Consider the following 18,235-nt stretch of genomic DNA (forward strand, 5'->3'; position numbering starts at 1 on the left):
GGTGACGCCTTGATGATGCTGCTAGGGAAAGAATATTGGCGCGCGCTGGGGGTTCTTCGAGATCGTCCGGGACCGAGACACTACTCTTTGATGGAGTCGCAATGGCAAATCTGAGTCAATGTCATGAGTCCTGAAGCGCTCACGGGGAATGAGACGTCGCAAATGTTGCTAAGGGTCTAGAAGACAGGCGCAATGGCCGTTAAATGCGAGGAGTAGATAGCGCGTTGGCTTTCAGGCGCTAGGGATGATATCGAAAGGAGAGACAACAGTTCGATTGCTCTGGTGAAGAATACCGCCCAGACGTATCAGATGGAGTAAGTCTGCTGGCGCTGCTACTGAATGCGTGCCGTACAGCTGATAGCCAAGGACGTTGTTCTGAGACACTGCTGGGCCAAGTTTTGTTCAAATAGGCAATGGAAAAGTAAAGTGGTACGTAGAAAAAGCACACTGAAACTGGAAAACTCCGTCAACCTGATGTAACACAAATCCACAAAATGGGGGGGGCGGTAAGCCAGGAAATGCAAGCCGTCCTGGCTAAAGAGTGTGAAAGTGTGATCTGTTTGTACTGTACACTAGGTTGGTGGACAGCTACAAACGATGAAGGGTCTTGGGTTCAGGGTGAAGTGAGGAGGTTGAGAAAAGAGAAGGGAATAAATAGAAGACAGGATTGTGGGGAGAAGGGGGTGTAGCAATGGTGGTTGAGGCAAGATGGTGATGAGGAACCAAGGTTGAAGGCGATTCATCTATCTATATACGGATTTCTCCAGGAAATAAATCATGAGCGACCCAAAAAAAAAAAAAAAAAAAAAAAAAAAAAAAAAAAAAAAAGAGAGAGACCATAATGCGATTTATTTATTTTTTAGTTTTACATTCTCTGTATTATATATTTATTTGACTGTTTTTTAATTTACAATTCATTCGGCAGAAGTTTTCTATTTTTATTTCTTTTTTTCTTTTCTCTATCCTTTACCTGCAGCTGGATAAATTAAATATTGATCTTTCCAGAGCTAAACTAAGATCGGTAACGGGGACTCATCTGTAAGATAACCTAGTGCGTTTTAGTGATGGTGTCGCAAGTGGCGAGCTGCCAAGTTTTGGTTGGGATTCACTTCCACAGCATTGTTCTGTCCCCAGGCGCCAATAGTTCTTACCCAATCCCGTACCGAGGGACCGGGGTTAAAACCTATGACTTTCTTAGGTACGACGTATAAAAAGGTACTTAGATATTTCCTCCGCGATCCTAAAACAGAAACAACGAAGACCAGACCATTTCGGGCCTTGGGGAGGCTAGACACTTGTAGCACCATACGGCAGCTCTTAGTACGACTGTCGAGTACTACCCCAGCATTTGCATCCGGAACTGGTGGAGTTGATTACCTACCTAGTACCCAATGCGGGTTTCTGATAGGCTCCATTGTCATTCGCACCAACCAAAAGTGTGGGGGCTTCTGATGCAGATGTTGATTGGTGGGTCGTAGGGGTTGGCTTTGAGGGTGGAGGCAACGCCTTGGCCAGATGACGGCAACCCCTCGTTGGGCTATACCACCTCAGTACTAGGGAAGTAATTAAATTAGACTGCTTTGGGACTAGTGGTAAGTCAGTCCAACATCTGATCTGGGGAGCGAAATATCCCTCACTGATCAGGCCGATAGATGTCCATAAGTATCCTGCATATTGTCCGATGATACGGAGTACTCCTCCAGAGCCAAATTAAGGCTGGGGGTCCAGGTGGCCAAATTGGCTTCTTCCAAACGGCTTGTCCATTCCAGAAAACCAAAAGAAAACGAATCCATTGAATCGCCGCTCGACCCGAACCGTAATTCGGGGCATGGCTTCCCATACCCAGTACACCGAAGCCAGGGAACAAGGTTAGACCTGAAGCGGTCTACTTCAAGTTAAAGTTCCGGTTAGAGACTCAGTGCGTACTACGTACTAGGTAGCAGATTAAGGATAAGCCACGGTGACTGGCGTCATCCAAGATCAATTAGCGCACAGCATTGGTCCTCATTTATAAACCCACCGCAAGTTCTCTTCAGACCGTTCAATTTAAGTGGCTTGAGTTTTAAGTCCTTAGGCGCAGATATAGACCCTCAAGAATGGACATCGATGATTCGAATTCGACTTACTCTTTTCGGAACGAGATCGAGGAGGCCAAGTCAGTCCATCTTCACCCTACGTCATCTGTATTTCGTAAATCATGCTAGCCTACCTTACGACATTACTTTCTTCCTTGAGAGCACTCTACGGAGTACTCCGTACACTGGGTATATGGTGGAAGCGGGATGGCGATTACCATACAAAGTATGATCCATTGAGGATGTCTACCTAACTTGGCTTAGCCGACCTAGGTATCTTCCTTGGTCTATTTCATCATCATTTGCAGACCCTCAGGATCGGACGGATGATAGATGTGAGCTAAGGTAGTAGCAAGATAGTGCTTACGAAGGACTATCTACTTCCTTATATAACAAACAGACTTTCCGCTCCTGCAAAGCCAACATGCAGCCTGTCGCAGACACGAGGTCGATAGGATTGGGCGTAGAACACACGCTCAGATTTTTCCCATCAGGGTTTAGATCGGCTTGAGTGGTTGAAAAGCCCTTCATTTCCGCATGCGGAAGGTATGGGGACAGTCTGGAAGGTTCAAGGGTTTGGGCCAATCAGACAATTTATAGGGCTTCCTCGCCTGCTACCAACCACGGACCTCTTCGATTTTCATTTAATTCAATACCACCATTTTTAATACCCCCAACAATACGGAGTATACCAACGCTTGACTGGTAAAATGGAAATGGCTTAGCCTAGGCTCTCTTCCCCTTCTTCCCACCCTGGTACTGGTAGACTGATCAGCGACGGAACAAAGAAAACTTCTATTGCCCAGGCTAGTGACGGTGCTGACCCCTGCCCAAATAAGAGACTGGCACAGATCTCTTGGGTTCCATCATCTTACATGGATGTAGACTAGCAATGACTAACTAGGTGAAGAAGCAAGTCGATCACGGCTTACCACATTGGATACCATACTAAAATTTACTGTATCCAAAGGCTCTATTTCCTTCCCTTCCTACCCTCCTAAGTTTCTTTACAGGTTCAACTTTCGTTCCCCCGGAATTACTAAATTTTGACAAGTCATCCTTACTGCGTACACCGAAGATCCATCCCATCAATGACATAACCGCAGCACGTGGCATTATGCGATCACCACCTGCTGCTAGTGGAGAACCTACGTAGCTCTAAACACTTATATTTCATTCCCTTGCATGGATTTGGGTCGGAGAAAAACTCCGCAGATTCAATCATTAAAAAAAAAAAAAAAAAAAAGAGCATAAAATGGCATGCTCGATTGTAAGCCAAGTGGTCCAATTGATTCGCACTATTTGGAAGAGAACTTTATCATATACCTACACAGTAGGTGAAGGTTAGAGAGTACTCACAGCAGTAAAGTACGTAGTTAACTACTCAGAGGTAGCCTAGATGGGTAATTCCATAGGTAAATAGGTACTCTGTATCCAGTATCCATGAGAACGAAAGTTCATGTTCCCTTGGCCACCGAAAGCTGGAGATTCCCTTGCCCTAGATACCCACTTGTGGTGACAGGGTCTGGTAACCCTTGGGTATAGCAAAGTACTTGGGTGTCTGTACAACAGTAAATGGTAGATTCGGTAATGTATTCTCATTGAGATAGATTGACGATAATATAATTCTTCTTTCATCGATACTAATCTAAAACTCCACTAGGTAATAAATTTCTAGGTACCCAAATAGACCAGATGCATCATCCTTAGCTACAATAGGATGTTGTACTCCACCTACCGTAATTTTTATCAAGAGAAGTTAAGTACTATCACACCACCTACGGTTCTTGGATATACCAAAGTGGAAGATTATTCCTGTCAAGCAAGTTCATAGCTCGCGGGAGTATGTATCCCACCAGACAACTGTATAGACAGAGTCCTGAATCCTGCATTTTCTTTTTCTCCCAGCTTCTTCAGCTCGGTTCTCGGCACCTACTCTCACTGTACATAAAAATAAAAATAAAAAATTCTGCATGACCAACCCAACCAGACCCCTTGCATTACAATGAGTCAATCCGGCCCAAAAGCCATTGAAGATGACGGTATGTCACTCTCGCCTGGTATTGGGGCTGCATATGTCCGCTCTGGTACGTCTCCGCCCACATGAGCCCCCGCTCATAGTGCTGGATACCCATGATTCCCTGGCCAAGATTCCATCCCGGATTGCCATTCTGCTCATACACTTTCTGATTCTGGAGATCCGGCAGGGTGATGTCGATCGGGGTAATTGGAGCAGATTGGAACCCGAGGTTTCCGTTCCAAGTCATATTCTGGATGGCAAGCAAGGTGCCGTTGGTTATGATGATCATGTCGTAGTCACCGTTGCTGACGAGGACCCGATTTGTCGCCTCGATGACCTTCGGTAAGACGTGTTCGATCGGGTTGGCGGAATAGTCTCCCTCATCCTGTGGTCCTCCATGTCCCACGAAGACGTTCTCCGACGAACATTCAGCCCACGTTTTGTCTGGGGCGTGCATGGCCCGCTTGACATCCTCTCGATCGAAGTAGACTGACGCTCCGGCGGGTTGGTAGGTTAGTGCGGTAGGGGCGGCAAGAACATCCCAAAGCAGCGGACACATCAGGTTGACTTCGTAGACATCGAAGCAGGGGTTGGTGCGGAGGACCTCGTCGCCAATCATAGCGAAGACATCACAATCGGCCTCGCTAGTTGCGTTGAAGAGCCTCGGTGGCTGAACTTTTGGGGGAGGGAAAACAAGGTACTGATCCATGTAGTCCGCGTAGCCGCAGGATTTATGGAGACTCTCTAGTTTCTCCATGAAGCTGGCATTGAAGTTAAACAGGTTGGCGTTCTCTTGTACAAAGGGCACTGCTGGCACCTCTTCTTGCACGTAGTCAAATTGGCCAATACAAGGGTCATACACCAATGCTCCTGTTCAAATGCAAGATGAGTCTAATGAAGCCAAAATGGACCCCTATTTTGATTGAAATTAAGCCACTGAAAACTTACCCTTCAGGTCATAGTATTCCTTATCATTCTGATCCAGTATTTCTGAAGAGATATACGGCACATAACGTCCTGCGTAGCTTTCCCCAGCAACATAGATTTTGAAATTTTTGATCCCGAAGGTCTTTTGGAAGTTCTTGAAGAAATCAACGAAATCCTTAGCGATCTCCTCTTGGGACACTGCGGTCGGCGTTCCGGTGGAGAAGCCCGTTCCCACGGGCTGGTCGACCCTGCAACAGGCATTGACTTAGTATACTCGAGAGCAAGTGTAATGGTCATGCATACCAAAGCATGTTGGTCAGGTTCACCCATGAATACGGGTTCTCGACTGGGGCATACGTTCCCGGCTGCCACAGGAATCTGCCAGTCTCCTGCAAAAACCCCTCAAGGGAGCTGCAGCCAGGCCCTCCGTTGAGCCAGATGGTGATTTCATCTACCGGTTCCCCAATTGTTGGTTGGAACACAAAGAAGAGGGACCTGGAACTGTTCCCCTCGTTAATCGGCACCAACCCTGAGTACAATTCTCCTATATCGAAGGGGAAATCGGGCAAGCTCTCCACGAGATATGCTATTTAAATATTGTCAGAATTAGTATCTCTTCTGAGACATGAGCGCTAGGTAGCATACGCTTTGTTTGACTATTCAGGAATCGAAAATCGCGCTGAGAATGGGGCTGTGGCAGTTCAGAAGCAAGCGATCTGCGTTTGGCTAACGAGTCACGCGCCATCTGTCCGAACCGTCCATGTTTGGTGGCAGATACATTCTCAACGCAAAGCGAGACGCCTACGAGAGCCGCCGCGGATAGGAGCTTGCGAAATAGCATCCTGGAAAGGTTTACTCCGGATGGAGAGAGAAATGAGGGGTGGGAAGTCGGAGAAAAGGCTGGGGAAAACTGATCAGTCTTGTGGTATTTTGACCTGGGGAGGCGAAGGGATTTATATTACAGAACGTCTGCTAATAGCGCACATCAGCGACACTAAGGCATCTCAGTCCTAACTAGGAAGAACGAAACCCCCGGCAAAGGCGGGGCTTGGTATGTGGAGAACTGATCTGGACAACAAAAGATGGCAGGGTTGTGCTTTCAAAACAGGAACCTAGAGAAACACCAATCCCCATTACAGTTATAGAGTGAAGCGACGGCCAATAGCCAGGGCCCTCGTATCTGTCTAGAGAGGGGAACAGCTCAAGAGAAAGAGAGAAAGCCACCGGTTCGGAAGGGCTTAATGGTAGACTACCTTGCCACTCATTTCCTGTACTCGGGGACTGTGCGGCAACCCATGGTTCTTGACGTTGATACAGCCCGTTCCTTAATCTATACATGCTCTTTTCTCCCCGTGAAAGTATCAGCTTGTCTATAGCTGTTAGTGCCAAAGTCCTATCAGACGATAAATAATTAGTACACATGCAGTAGTCGTATCTCAGTCATCATAGAAAAAGACAGAGAAAAGAAAGGTAGCCGGAGATTTTACGGAGTCCTCCGTGTCAACCCCCGGCTAGCTCGGTAGGCTAGTTTAGAGCTTGGAGGGGCTAAGCTTTGGGGTAGAAAATAGTGGAGATTGCTTCCATCTAGGATTTCAATAGGACTGCTTCATTGCCATCCATCCCATATTAATTACTGTCCACAAGAGTCGAAATGAAGATGAGGGAGACAAGGCGAGTTCTGCAGAATTGTTGATAGAAAACGGGCATGAAGACGGTTGAAGCGGAAGATGGAAAGTCCACTGATCAGGTGTTCGAGCGATGTAACCTCAGGCCAATACGATAAGAGCGGGTCGGAATGATTAAATGGAGACCAAAAAATTTCACTGGAAGATATCTCACACCTTATGGAATACTCTCTATTATATTAAAGAGAATGGCCAAATACAGAGCACTGATGTTAATACCAAACACAGGGACGATCCCTCCAAGAAAAAGCTGTCCAGAATATAGCAAGAAACAAAAGTCTTGTACAGAGTAGAGGTAAAGCAGATCATCAATAAGAATGCCTACTGGTAGAGGTTAAAAGACTTCTACAGGCAAGATAAGCCTTACAGAGTATAATACGAATTAACTAATAACTAATATAACTAATGGTTAATTAATTGATAGAAGAATCGATCAACTCCACCAGTCACGTTGCTGTCACCTGATCTCTCCCCATTCTCTCCGTCACAAGTTCCACGGACTCTGCATATTTCTCCCGACTATTATAGACCCCCTGGAAGACGACCGATTTCATTGCCTAAGAAAGATCTATTCTAATCAGGGATTATTAATTTACGATGCATACCTCCCTCGTCTACCAATTATGGTTCCTTCCTGTGACCCGCAGGGCTGTTTCCAGCATCCAGCTTTGTGCTTTACAGGAGCTATATCTTCACGATGCTCAACGGCACTGGTTTATCTTCTGATGGAATTGATTCTGCTGAATCTTTTCTACTATACCCATTCAATACGCATTCAATTAGCGTCTGCTTCTCTCTCCATCTTGCTTACTCATTAGTTCTCGACGGACCTTCCCTATACTGTCTAGTGCCTCCAAGACATCGCGGGGAAGCACCCTGAAGACGGTGTGCAAAAAAAAAAAAAAAAAAAAAAAGACGCCATTTACCCATCTGCTAGTCAACACCCAGCTCGCCAATAAGACACGTTCCGCCGGGAGGAGAACTCGAACAAGAGAGAAAAAGGCAAAAAAATCCTCTCCACTAGGGACACGAAGCCCACGCCATCCCCCATAAGGTCTCTGATACTACTTGTCAGGAATGTCTGCTTGTGCTTTCAGGCCTTACTTATAGAATCGTTGCCGCTTTCTTTTACACTGTTTCTTAACAATATTGGCGTCTCAACGTCTGAGTCCTCGTTTAACCTTTTTCTTTCGTATTTCTACCCAGGGAGAAAAGGAAACGGAAAAAAGGCAGAGTGTGGTAAAGGAAGAAGGTTAACCGTGGTCCACGTCCGCTCTCTGTCTATACTGACATGTCCGCAAACGCCAGACCTATTGGTAACTCTAATACGGATAGGATAGAGCCACACGCATCTAAGAATCTTTCGACTCAGACCGAAATCCCAGTGCCTTCTTCACCGTCAGAGAAGCATACCACTGCCGCCCATGGAACACCATCCAGCGTTATCCCGTATGACAGATCGCTATCGAATGATGCCGAAAAACAAGTACAGTCGTATGTACAGCCTGGCTACTACCAACCATCCGATAGACAAACAAACTTTGAAAATAGTCTCAACAGACAGTCATCTGAAGACCATCCATCGGACCACTCCACGCATAGAACCCCTATGAGCCGTGTGACTACTGACGCCGATGGAAATACCTACCCTGAGGGTGGATTGGAGGCTTGGTTGGTAGTCTTTGGGAGCTGGATGGGCCTTTTCGGCTCCCTTGGCTTGGTCAACACCATTGGTACTTTTCAGGCGTATCTTGAAGACCATCAACTGAAAGAATATAGCCCCGGAAAAATTGGTTGGATTTTTGGCATGTATGCTTTTCTAACTTTCTTTTGTGGTGTCCAAATTGGCCCGATATTTGATGCCAAAGGCCCCCGGTTTCTTGTCTTTGCGGGATCGGTCTTGATCATGGTGATGATGATTGCTTTGGGGTTTTGCACTCAGTACTGGCATTTTATGCTCGTAATTGGCATCGCCGGTGGCATTGGAGCATCCCTGATCTTTACCCCGGCAATATCAGCTATTGGCCACTATTTTAACGAGAAGCGCGGTGTTGCGACAGGCCTGGCTGCAACTGGAGGCTCTGTTGGGGGAGTTACATTCCCACTCATTCTCGAACGGTTATTTCCCGTTATTGGCTGGGCGTGGGCGACTCGAGTAGTTGCGCTGATCTGCCTAGTATTGGTAGTAGTTGCTTGCCTTCTGATCAAGTCTCGTCTGCCCAAGAAACCCACTTCCAGGGAGAATGTCCTCCCCGACTTTCTGATCTTCCGGGAGCCCAAGTTCGCTCTCACAACCGCAGGAATTTTTTTTGTGGAATGGGGCCTTTTCGTCCCAATCACATATATCTCTTCTTATGCCTTGGCTCATGGAGTGTCTAATGGACTATCGTATCAAATGGTGGCCATTCTCAATGCGGGATCTTTCTTCGGAAGATGGATTCCAGGCTTTGTCGCTGACTACCTTGGGCGTTTTAATACCCTTATCGGTACAGTGGCTCTGTGCCTCGTTTGCAACGCATGTCTGTGGCTTCCTGCTGGTGACAGCGTTCCAGTGATGATAGTATACTGTGTTTTATTTGGCTTCTCCAGCGGCAGCAATATCAGCCTCACACCGGTTTGTATATCGCAACTGTGCAAGATCGAAAATTACGGGAGATACTACGCTACAGCGTACACGATCGTAAGCTTTGGGTAAGTGAGAAGCCATCCATGGCGTTCCTCCTAGCAGACATAGCTGCTGAGTGCAATCTAACAACTGTGGATACGTATAGTACGCTTACTGGCATTCCGATTGCAGGCGAGATACTTTCTCGCTGTAATGGAGAGTACTGGGGACTTATTGTCTTCACTACTTGCTGCTACACTCTTGGTCTTGCCTGTGTTACCGCAGTGAAGATTATCCACGTTGGTTGGCGCGAGCCTTGGGCACTTTACTGAAGATAGATAAGCGGGAACGATGCAAATCCACAAGTTTCAGAGCTTGAATATCTCCAAGGAATAGCTGTTCATGACCAAAAAAAAGTCTTTCTTTGCGGCGGAAAAAAACCCCTCCCGTCTAAAAGACAGGAGAATTACCTATTACTACAAAATCAAAATAAGACGCACCTAATTGTTAAACCATAATTACTCGGAAATGTCCTCCGGAAACCTAGAAGGTGCCCAACAAATCCATAGACGGCGGTCATGGACCCTACTCACAAAGATGATTTCCACAGAGCGTCATCATTACTGATGTCCGACGAATTCCTATAGGACAGTTATTATTCCACACAACATAATTCTCTAATGACATACAGAGATCATCATACTCCAAATAAAACCCCCCTTCCCCTGCTAAATCACTCCTTCCCTTCTCATCCTCTACAATACCCTCTTCTGAGGCAGTCTTTCGAACCAAGAATGTCACCTTTGACAAACATTTTTATCTTAGTTACTGCTTCATGGACATTCATCCATGATGTCACGGCTGTACCGACGTCAAACAGTTCGGCTTTGACGACTGCATCGCCTACTGGTACACCTACTAGGGGCGGGCCCTCTAGCCCTGTTCCTACCTCAGGGCCATCTCGGACCAGGGTCTCGACTTCTCCAACATCCATGACCCACTCGGGAGTTCCTTCCTGCCCTCCATGTCCTAGTCAAGTCACAACTACCGTTACAGTTTGTCTGACTTCGTGTCCCAGTGGCACCACTGGAGGCGCTGGTCAAGGTGCCGGTGGAGGCACTGGCCAAGGTACCGGTGGAGGTGCTGGTCAGGGCGCTGGCGGAGGCGCTGGTCAAGGTGCCGGTGGAGGAGCTGGTGGAGGTGCCGGTCAAGGTGGCCATCCATGTCCGTCTTGCCCATCTTGCCCATCTGGTGGCGGTCCAGGATGCCAAGGTGGTGTGGTCCCGGAGGTGCTGGCGGAGGTGCTGGTCAAGGAGCTGGTGGAGGTGCTGGTGCCGGTGGAGGCGCTGGTGGTGGTGGAGGCGCCGGTGGTGGTGGAGGTGCCGGTGGTGGTGGAGGCGCCGGTGGTGGTGGAGGTGCCGGTGGTGGTGGAGGTGCCGGTGGTGGTGGAGGTGCCGGTGGTGGTGGAGGTGCCGGTGGTGGTGGAGGTGCCGGTGGTGGTGGAGGTGCCGGTGGTGGTGGAGGTGCCGGTGGTGGTGGAGGTGCCGGTCAAGGAGGTGCCGGTCAAGGTGGCCAGCGATGTCCGTCTTGCCCATCTTGCCCATCCGGTGGCGGTCCAGGATGCCAAGGTGGTAGTGGTCCCGGAGGTGCTGGCGGAGGTGCTGGTCAAGGAGCTGGTGGAGGTGCTGGTGCCGGTGGAGGCGCTGGTCAAGGTGCCGGCGGAGGTGCTGGTCAGGGCGCTGGCGGAGGTGCCGGTCAAGGAGCTGGTGGAGGCGCTGGTGCTGGCGGCGGTGCTGGCCAAGGAGGTGCCGGTCAGGGTGTCCATCCATGTCCGTCTTGCCCATCTTGCCAATCAGGTAGCGTTCCAGGATGCCAAGGTGGTGCTGGTCCAGGAGGAGCAGGGGGGGCAGGAGGAGCAGGGGGGGCAGGAGGAGCGGGAGGAGCGGGAGGAGCGGGAGGAGCAGGAGGAGCAGGAGGAGCAGGAGGAGCAGGAGGAGCAGGAGGAGCAGGAGGAGCAGGAGGCGCAGGAGGCGGACAACCATGTCCTCCGTGTCCAACACCCTGCCCAAGCGGAGCCCCAGGGGCTGGTGGTCAACCTGGCGGAGCCGGAGCCGGAGCCGGCGCTGGCGGCGGTGGTATTCCAGGATCCTCGTCGCGCACATTTTCAACCGTCTCTATCCACGTCCCGACCGCATCTTCATCGAGGATGCCTAGCAGCACCCCCACTGGAGGAGGCAGGGGCAGCAGCATCGGTCCGCGTCCAACCAGTACACCTGCCCGCTCTCCAAGCAGCGGCAGTCCAGTCCAATCTACTACACCCACCCTAGTTTCCAGCACTTCAGAGCAGACACCATCTGCGTCTGCTTCAACATCCGAAGGACCGTCGGGTGTATAAAAGAAATGTCGAGACCACGACACCTCGCCACTGGCTATAAAGAGGAAAAAAGCATAACCACCCAACACTTGAGAACGTATCGTTGACGAACGAACGGCTGTACCCTCGGCGTTATCTTCTGTCCAAGGGGAAACAGTTTAATCTGCTTCATTTATGTCTTAATAACATGGCTCAATACTCCTGGTCTATTTGCTTCGCCGTTGATAAATAATAGGAATGGAACTACTAGGATTGAAATCTTATGTTTTGACTGTTTTGATCATAGTATTTTTATTCTATCCGATGCCATGATGGTCATATATTCGTTTCGCGGGTGGTAGGCGACCCATACATGCCAAATGACGTTTCACGCAAATGATAATATAAGAGAAATGGCAACGGAAAGAGATCGATGGCGGAGGAGCTTCCTGACTCCAAGCCAAAACTTTCATCTGTAGTTATGAAAAACGGAAGAGAAAGGAATTAAATACAATACAAATTGGAATGAAACAAGAAACCCGATGCAGGGACATGCGTGATCAAAAGGGTGTGTTAGATGAGAGGTTGAAAACGAAAAAACAGTAGTATGCATCCAGCAGGGAGGATACTGGAATCCTCGGCAAATTGGCTTAACTCGCCCATATTTGTCTCCATCCCATACGCAGGTTTATTTGGAAGGACCTCGATGGTTCCATGCGCCAAACACCTTACACCAGAGACACATAAACAGCATCCGAAACCAAACAAAAAACAATATAATACGATCCGACAAGAAATGTAAATAAGGCCGTTGTTTGAACCGTCGACAATATACCAGCGACAAACATATGCTTGGGTAGGAATTGACCAATGACATCACAAGAGGAGATAGAGAATAAAGGAGACAGACAAACAAAAAGAGATAGAGAGGTATAGAGAATAGCGAGAGGCGGAGGACGGAGAGTTTCAAGATAGGGTTAGAGAATCGAGAGAAGATTAGTTTCCCGAAATAATATAAATCAAGAACATCCAAAGACGGAAGCAGTAGAGCACTTGCGAAAGAGCAATTCTTACGACGCGCAAATAGGGTATAAAGTTGGCATCAATGTCACTCGGAAAATGAAGGGGGAAAAAGCGAAAGCATATCTTTAGAGCGTCTCACGAGCTGTTGGATCGCAACAGTGCCTATTCACGACGTTAGCATATCTCAACTTATTGTATTTGAGGATCATGAGCATTTACCCTTTCCATGGACAGATCCTCGCCATTCTCAGCGCTGGGGCCCGCAATGCCACTCCGATTCACGGTGCTTGTTGCGGTAATTGATCTAGGTTCCACGCTCGGGCGAGGGCTTTTGCTGTCAGAGCTCGTGTGATGGACCGGGTGCATTTCACCGCTACTAGAAATTCGCGACTCCTTGCTCTTCTCCAAAAGCGAACCACCCAGAGTGGCACATTTGAGAATGGTCTGCATCATTTGATTCTGCTTCAGCGGCTTCGAAAGGTACTCGTCCATCTGAGCCTGTATGCATTTCTCTCGATCGCCCAACATTGCATGCGCTGTGAGTGCGATAATCGGCGTTCTACTTGATCCCGACTCCCTCTCGTATTCTCGGATCTTCCCGGTGGCTTCAAAGCCACCCATGACGGGCATCTGGACGTCCATCAAAATAACATCATAGCGACGTTGTTTGACAGCTTCAACAGCCTCCAGGCCATTGCTAACAACGGACACATTATGATTGTGTTTCTCGAGGATCTTCACAGCCAGTTTTTGGTTAACATCATTATCTTCAGCAAGCAGAATGTCAAATGAACGGGAATGGTCGGTAGTAATTGGTGTGGAACGTCCTTCAAGAGCCGGGAGCATGCCATTGCCCAGATCGATTGGTTGGCATGGTGTGGTCATGTAGGAGCTGATTCCCAAATCCAGGGCGGACTTCAGGCTTACACAAACCAGCGGACAGACCAAAACTATGGGAACATATTTGAAATCATCGAAGGTCCGAAGCAACCGAGCCGTGGCCACCGAATCCACGATGATGACATCGTACGCATGGCCCGACTCTTTGCCGGATGGATCTTGTATCTCCGGGGGTGGAACATGGTCTTCATTCCGAACAACTAACGGCACCAGATCGATTTGTTTGAGCATCTTCATGACGTTCTCTGCCTGTCCACCATTTTCTCCCTTGTCGATGAATAGTACCCGGTGGTTCTTGTATGGCAAGAGTTGAGAGGAAATTACGTTCAAGGATTGATCGGCAAGTTTTACCACACACGTGAAGTGGAATGTGCTACCATGACCATATTCAGAGGTCACCCAAACATCACCACCCATCAAGTTCACCAACCGTTTTGAAATGGACAAGCCCAGGCCAGTTCCACCGAATCTCCGCGTCGTCGAGCCGTCGGCTTGCTGGAAGGTGTCAAAAATGAGATCGAGCTTATCCTCCTCAATGCCGATGCCCGTATCTGACACAGAAAATTCGAAAGCGTATTCATTCGCTGCACACTGCTCCCGGTCTGACTTGCGAATGGTGAGCTTAACTTCTCCATGTTCCGTGAATTTGATGGCATTGCCGACCAAATTGAGGATAATCTGGCGAAGACGGAAAGGGTCACCGATAACATAGTCCGGTACGGTGTTGTCGACCTGATAGGTCAGGCTGAGGAATTTCTCGTTCGCCTTCACCGCTAACGTTTTAAGTGCGTTGAAGACCGTGCCCCTGACTGTAAACGGAATGCTTTCAATAACCATACGATTTGCTTCGATCTTCGAGATATCGAGTATGTCGTCAATGATTGTCAGCAAACTGTTTGCCAGGTTATGCACTACGTTCAACATCTCCCGGGTATAAGGCTTCAGGTCATCCGTGTCTAATGTCAGTTGCGTCATTCCGATGATACCATTCATAGGTGTTCGGATTTCATGGCTCATATTCGCCAGGAATTCGGATTTTGTGCGATTCGCCAGTTCAGCGGCCTCTCTGGCGGCTGTGTTTCGTTGGATGCTATCCCGAAGGTTCGAAACCATTTTGTTGATCTTCCGCTTCAATTCGTCCATCTCCCCGGATGCATTGACGGTGATAAGTTTGGTGAAATCGCCATCGGTTGCGGCGTCCGTGATTTCGCCAAATGCACGAACCTGAGAGGTCAAGTTTTCAGCCATTGTATTTACGTCCTCGGTGATCTCCTTCCAAGTTCCAGCAATTCCTTCGACGTTGGCTTGACCACCCATCTTTCCGTCGACTCCAACATCACGAGCGACCTTCTTCAGCTCAGTTGCAAACTTAGCCAACCGGTCCACCATGTGATTGATAGTCACTTTGAGGGTCAAAATCTCCCCCTGGGCATGTACTTCAATTTTCTTGCTCAGGTCACCCTTAGCAATCGCCTGTGTGACATCCGATATACTGCGGACTTGAGAAGTCAAATTCTGAGCCATGGTGTTGACATTGTCAGTTAAATCCTTCCACTTGCCCTCCACATTGTCCACCTTGGCTTGGCCACCCAGCGTGCCGTCTGTGCCGACCTCGCGAGCGACCTTACTGACTTCAAAAGCGAAGGTATTCAGCCGGTCCACCATGCCGTTGATTGTGCTCTTCAAGTCTAGTATTTCACCCTGGACATTGGCAGTGACCTTCTTAGTAAGATCGCCCTTTGCGACAGCCGTAGTGACGTCGGCAATCTCCCGGACCTGGGTAGTGAGATTGTTGGCCATCCGGTTGACATTCTCGGTTAAATCTTTCCAGGTGCCTTCCACATCATTAACAGTGGCTTGACCGCCAAGGACACCATCTGTGCCGACCTCCTTGGCAATCTTGGTAACTTCTTGGGCAAACTGCCGGAGCTGATCAACCATGGAATTGATGATGTTCTTCAATTCTGCGATTTCTCCTTTGCAGTTAGCCTGGACCTTCTGGGTCAGGTCACCTTTAGCTACTGCCTTCGTGACAGTTGCAATATCTCGCACTTGAGTCGTTAAATTATTCGCCATGGCGTTGACATTAACGGTGAGCTCGTTCCACATGCCTTGAACTCCTTCAATCTGGGCTTGTCCACCCAGAACACCCTCTGTACCAACGTCGCGGGCCACGCGGGTAACCTCGGTCGCGAATGTACGAAGCTGGTCCACCATGGTATTAATAGTCTGCTGTAGCTCCAAGATTTCACCCTGGGCTCGACTCTCGATCTTTTGGCTCAGATCTCCATGGGCGACAGCAGTGGTAACAGCAGCAATCTCACGCACTTGATCCGTGAGGTTTTTGGCCATGATGTTGACGTTCTCGGTGAGTTCCTTCCAGATACCGTGGACCCCCGTAATCTGAGCTTGGCCACCAAGGATACCCTCTGTTCCGACCTCCCGTGCAACTCGAGACACCTCGCTACCAAAGACCTGCAATTGATCCATCATTGTATTGATTGTACGTTTGAAAGTGGCGATTTCAGGGTCCATCTCCAGAGGGTGGATCTGCACCTTCATCGACAGGTCACCGTTCGCTACCTGTGTAATGATGCCACCGATTTCTCGTAGCGCCTTCTGGAAAGCCTCGTTGGCCTGCTGGTGCTTGCGTAATTCGCGCTCCAGTAAGACGACATCCTCGTTTTCGACCTTGGTCAGAGCCCGCCGTGTCTGCTCCTCTTGTTGCAGGAGCTCATCACGGACTTGGGCAATGATGTCTTTCTGGAAACTTATTTCCTCCGCCTGCTTCTGAACATGATTCCGTAGGTAGCTGATATCCTCCTCGCGCACCAACCGAGTTCTCGACTCCGAGTCTTCCTCTTCATCTGATTCCTCTTCTTCAACGTCATCTTCACGCGCTTGAGTTCTAGGGGGCGGTCGACTTATCGGTTGGTGTTGCTGAGGATTTTGCTGCTGTAAGATGCAAGAGTTAGAACCTTTCCGGGACGACGAGCGAGAAAGACCAAACGACCACAGGAAATCAGGTTCCTTCCCAGTTTGGTTGAGGGAAGACACAGAGATTTCAGGGAAAACTCCAGGGGGTGTCTGGTGACTGACAGATTGGAATTCCAGGTGATGAACCCGACGGATTAACGCCTCCAACTCATTTTCAAAGGTGGTCTTAGCTGCACTTGGATCTCCTGGCAACTTGGATAGTTTTGCGTCGTAGCCGTTGGCGGGAGGTTGGGAGAACTGGAAGTCGAAAGGAGGAGAGGAGCCGGAGCGAGGGGTCTCTCTGGCGAGACCTTGTAGGATGGCAGCAGCGGCCGCGAGTGTTTCGTCCACGCCAGCCATTGTGCCCTAGGACGACTCAATCAAAATCGGACATAAGTATGGATGACGTAAAGGCTTTTCGATGCTTTTTCTTTTGGTCTTTTTGTTTTTGCGGTGTTTTGCTCCGTTCTTCCTCTCGCCCAATTTCGTCTAGATAAAACACGATGAGAACGGATTCAGAAATAGTGAAGAACAAGGAATGAGGTTCAGTATATTAGAAGGGGGCCTTATTAAATTTTTTTTTTTTTAAAAAAGAAAAAAAATATTAAAAAAAAAAAGGGGGGGGGTGACTCCGGGAATCAGGAATCAGAGGAGAGGAGCGAGACTATCGAGGTGCGACCAAAGCCAGCTATCTCGAAAGGTACAAAGGAAGACTATGGGAAGGGGAGAGGTAGACGAAAGAGAATAAGCGAAGGAGCGAAAAAATATAAATCCAAAAGAGAGAGGTGGTCGAAGAAAACGGAAATTAAAGGCGATAGTGAAAAAGATTGGGATGAAGACAAAGAGGAAGATGGGAAATTTTCACGAGGGAAGAGAAGAGCGAGGAAAGAGAGTAGAAAATTAAAAACGATGGTTGCGAGATGGTCGACGATGCACCTACCTAACAGGAAGCCGTGGTACTGACAAGAATGAATGATCGGACGAGTCTGCTAGGACGACATGGGGGAGTCTGGTGGAGAGCAAGAAAGGGCCAGGATTCTGGTGGATTTGTGGGCAGGGGGGAGTAGGAATTGATTTCGGGAACAGCACGATAATAAGGATATTTAGTAAGGATAGTAAGTAAAGAGGTATGGGCACGACAAGTCCGATCGGGCGGGGAAGAAAACGAACGAGGTTCGTTCAAGAAAAGAAAAGATCAAAAACGGTGGATGAAAATACTGGAAGGGGGGAGCGTCCGACGGGGATGGGATTGGTCGGAACAGTGGGGAGTGATCAGTCAGCGTTCGAGAGAAGTTAAGGAGGTGAGGAATGGATTTACCAAATGTACTGTGAACTGTACGGAGTAAATTATAAAAGAATGGTAATAATAATGGAAATAATAATAAATTGTTGAATGGGAGGGGTTAGGCTGGTCTGCTTCTACTCGCTGAGGGAAATACGGAGTATTCTTTTTTTTGGTGATTTTTCTTTACTTTTTTGAAACCAAAAAAAAAAAAACCCCTATTTATAAAGTTCGGATCGTGCAAGGATGGTGAAGGCACGGAATCAAAGGAGAAAAATAAATAAAATAAAATAAAATAACAATGTAATAGAATCTTAAAAGATGACAGATCTTGAAGCCTACCTTCGTGTTCTATTGTAATTGAAGAATCAAGCAGCTTAGTAAGTATC

General features: G+C 48.3%; 3 protein-coding genes across 3 annotated transcripts; 1 reads left to right on the plus strand and 2 right to left on the minus strand.

Moving 5' to 3' along the window:
- Positions 1–4,075: 4,075 nt before the first annotated feature.
- On the minus strand, positions 4,076–5,863 carry sxa2 (putative pheromone processing carboxypeptidase (Sxa2); the record flags this gene model as incomplete). The annotated part of the gene is made up of 4 exons (XM_033570677.1): positions 4,076–4,965; positions 5,044–5,270; positions 5,326–5,608; positions 5,668–5,863. The coding sequence occupies 4 exons, from the start codon at positions 5,861–5,863 to the stop codon at positions 4,076–4,078; spliced, it is 1,596 nt and encodes a 531-aa protein (XP_033426709.1).
- A 2,135-nt stretch (positions 5,864–7,998) lies between these two features.
- ATNIH1004_006041 (MCT family MFS transporter) lies at positions 7,999–11,639 on the plus strand (the record flags this gene model as incomplete). Its single annotated transcript, XM_033570678.1, has 4 exons — positions 7,999–9,398; positions 9,479–9,615; positions 10,391–10,440; positions 10,881–11,639. 4 exons carry the CDS (start codon positions 7,999–8,001, stop codon positions 11,637–11,639), a joined length of 2,346 nt encoding a protein of 781 aa, XP_033426710.1.
- Positions 11,640–12,823: 1,184 nt separating this feature from the next.
- Positions 12,824–16,924, minus strand: tcsC (putative two-component osmosensing histidine kinase (Bos1); the record flags this gene model as incomplete). The annotated part of the gene is made up of 2 exons (XM_033570679.1): positions 12,824–12,850; positions 12,908–16,924. The coding sequence occupies 2 exons, from the start codon at positions 16,922–16,924 to the stop codon at positions 12,824–12,826; spliced, it is 4,044 nt and encodes a 1,347-aa protein (XP_033426711.1).
- Positions 16,925–18,235: the final 1,311 nt, after the last annotated feature.

Source organism: Aspergillus tanneri (genome assembly GCF_003426965.1).
Source record: "Aspergillus tanneri strain NIH1004 chromosome Unknown AapTan_4_pilon_pilon_pilon, whole genome shotgun sequence".
In the NCBI taxonomy this organism is placed as follows: domain Eukaryota; kingdom Fungi; phylum Ascomycota; class Eurotiomycetes; order Eurotiales; family Aspergillaceae; genus Aspergillus; species Aspergillus tanneri.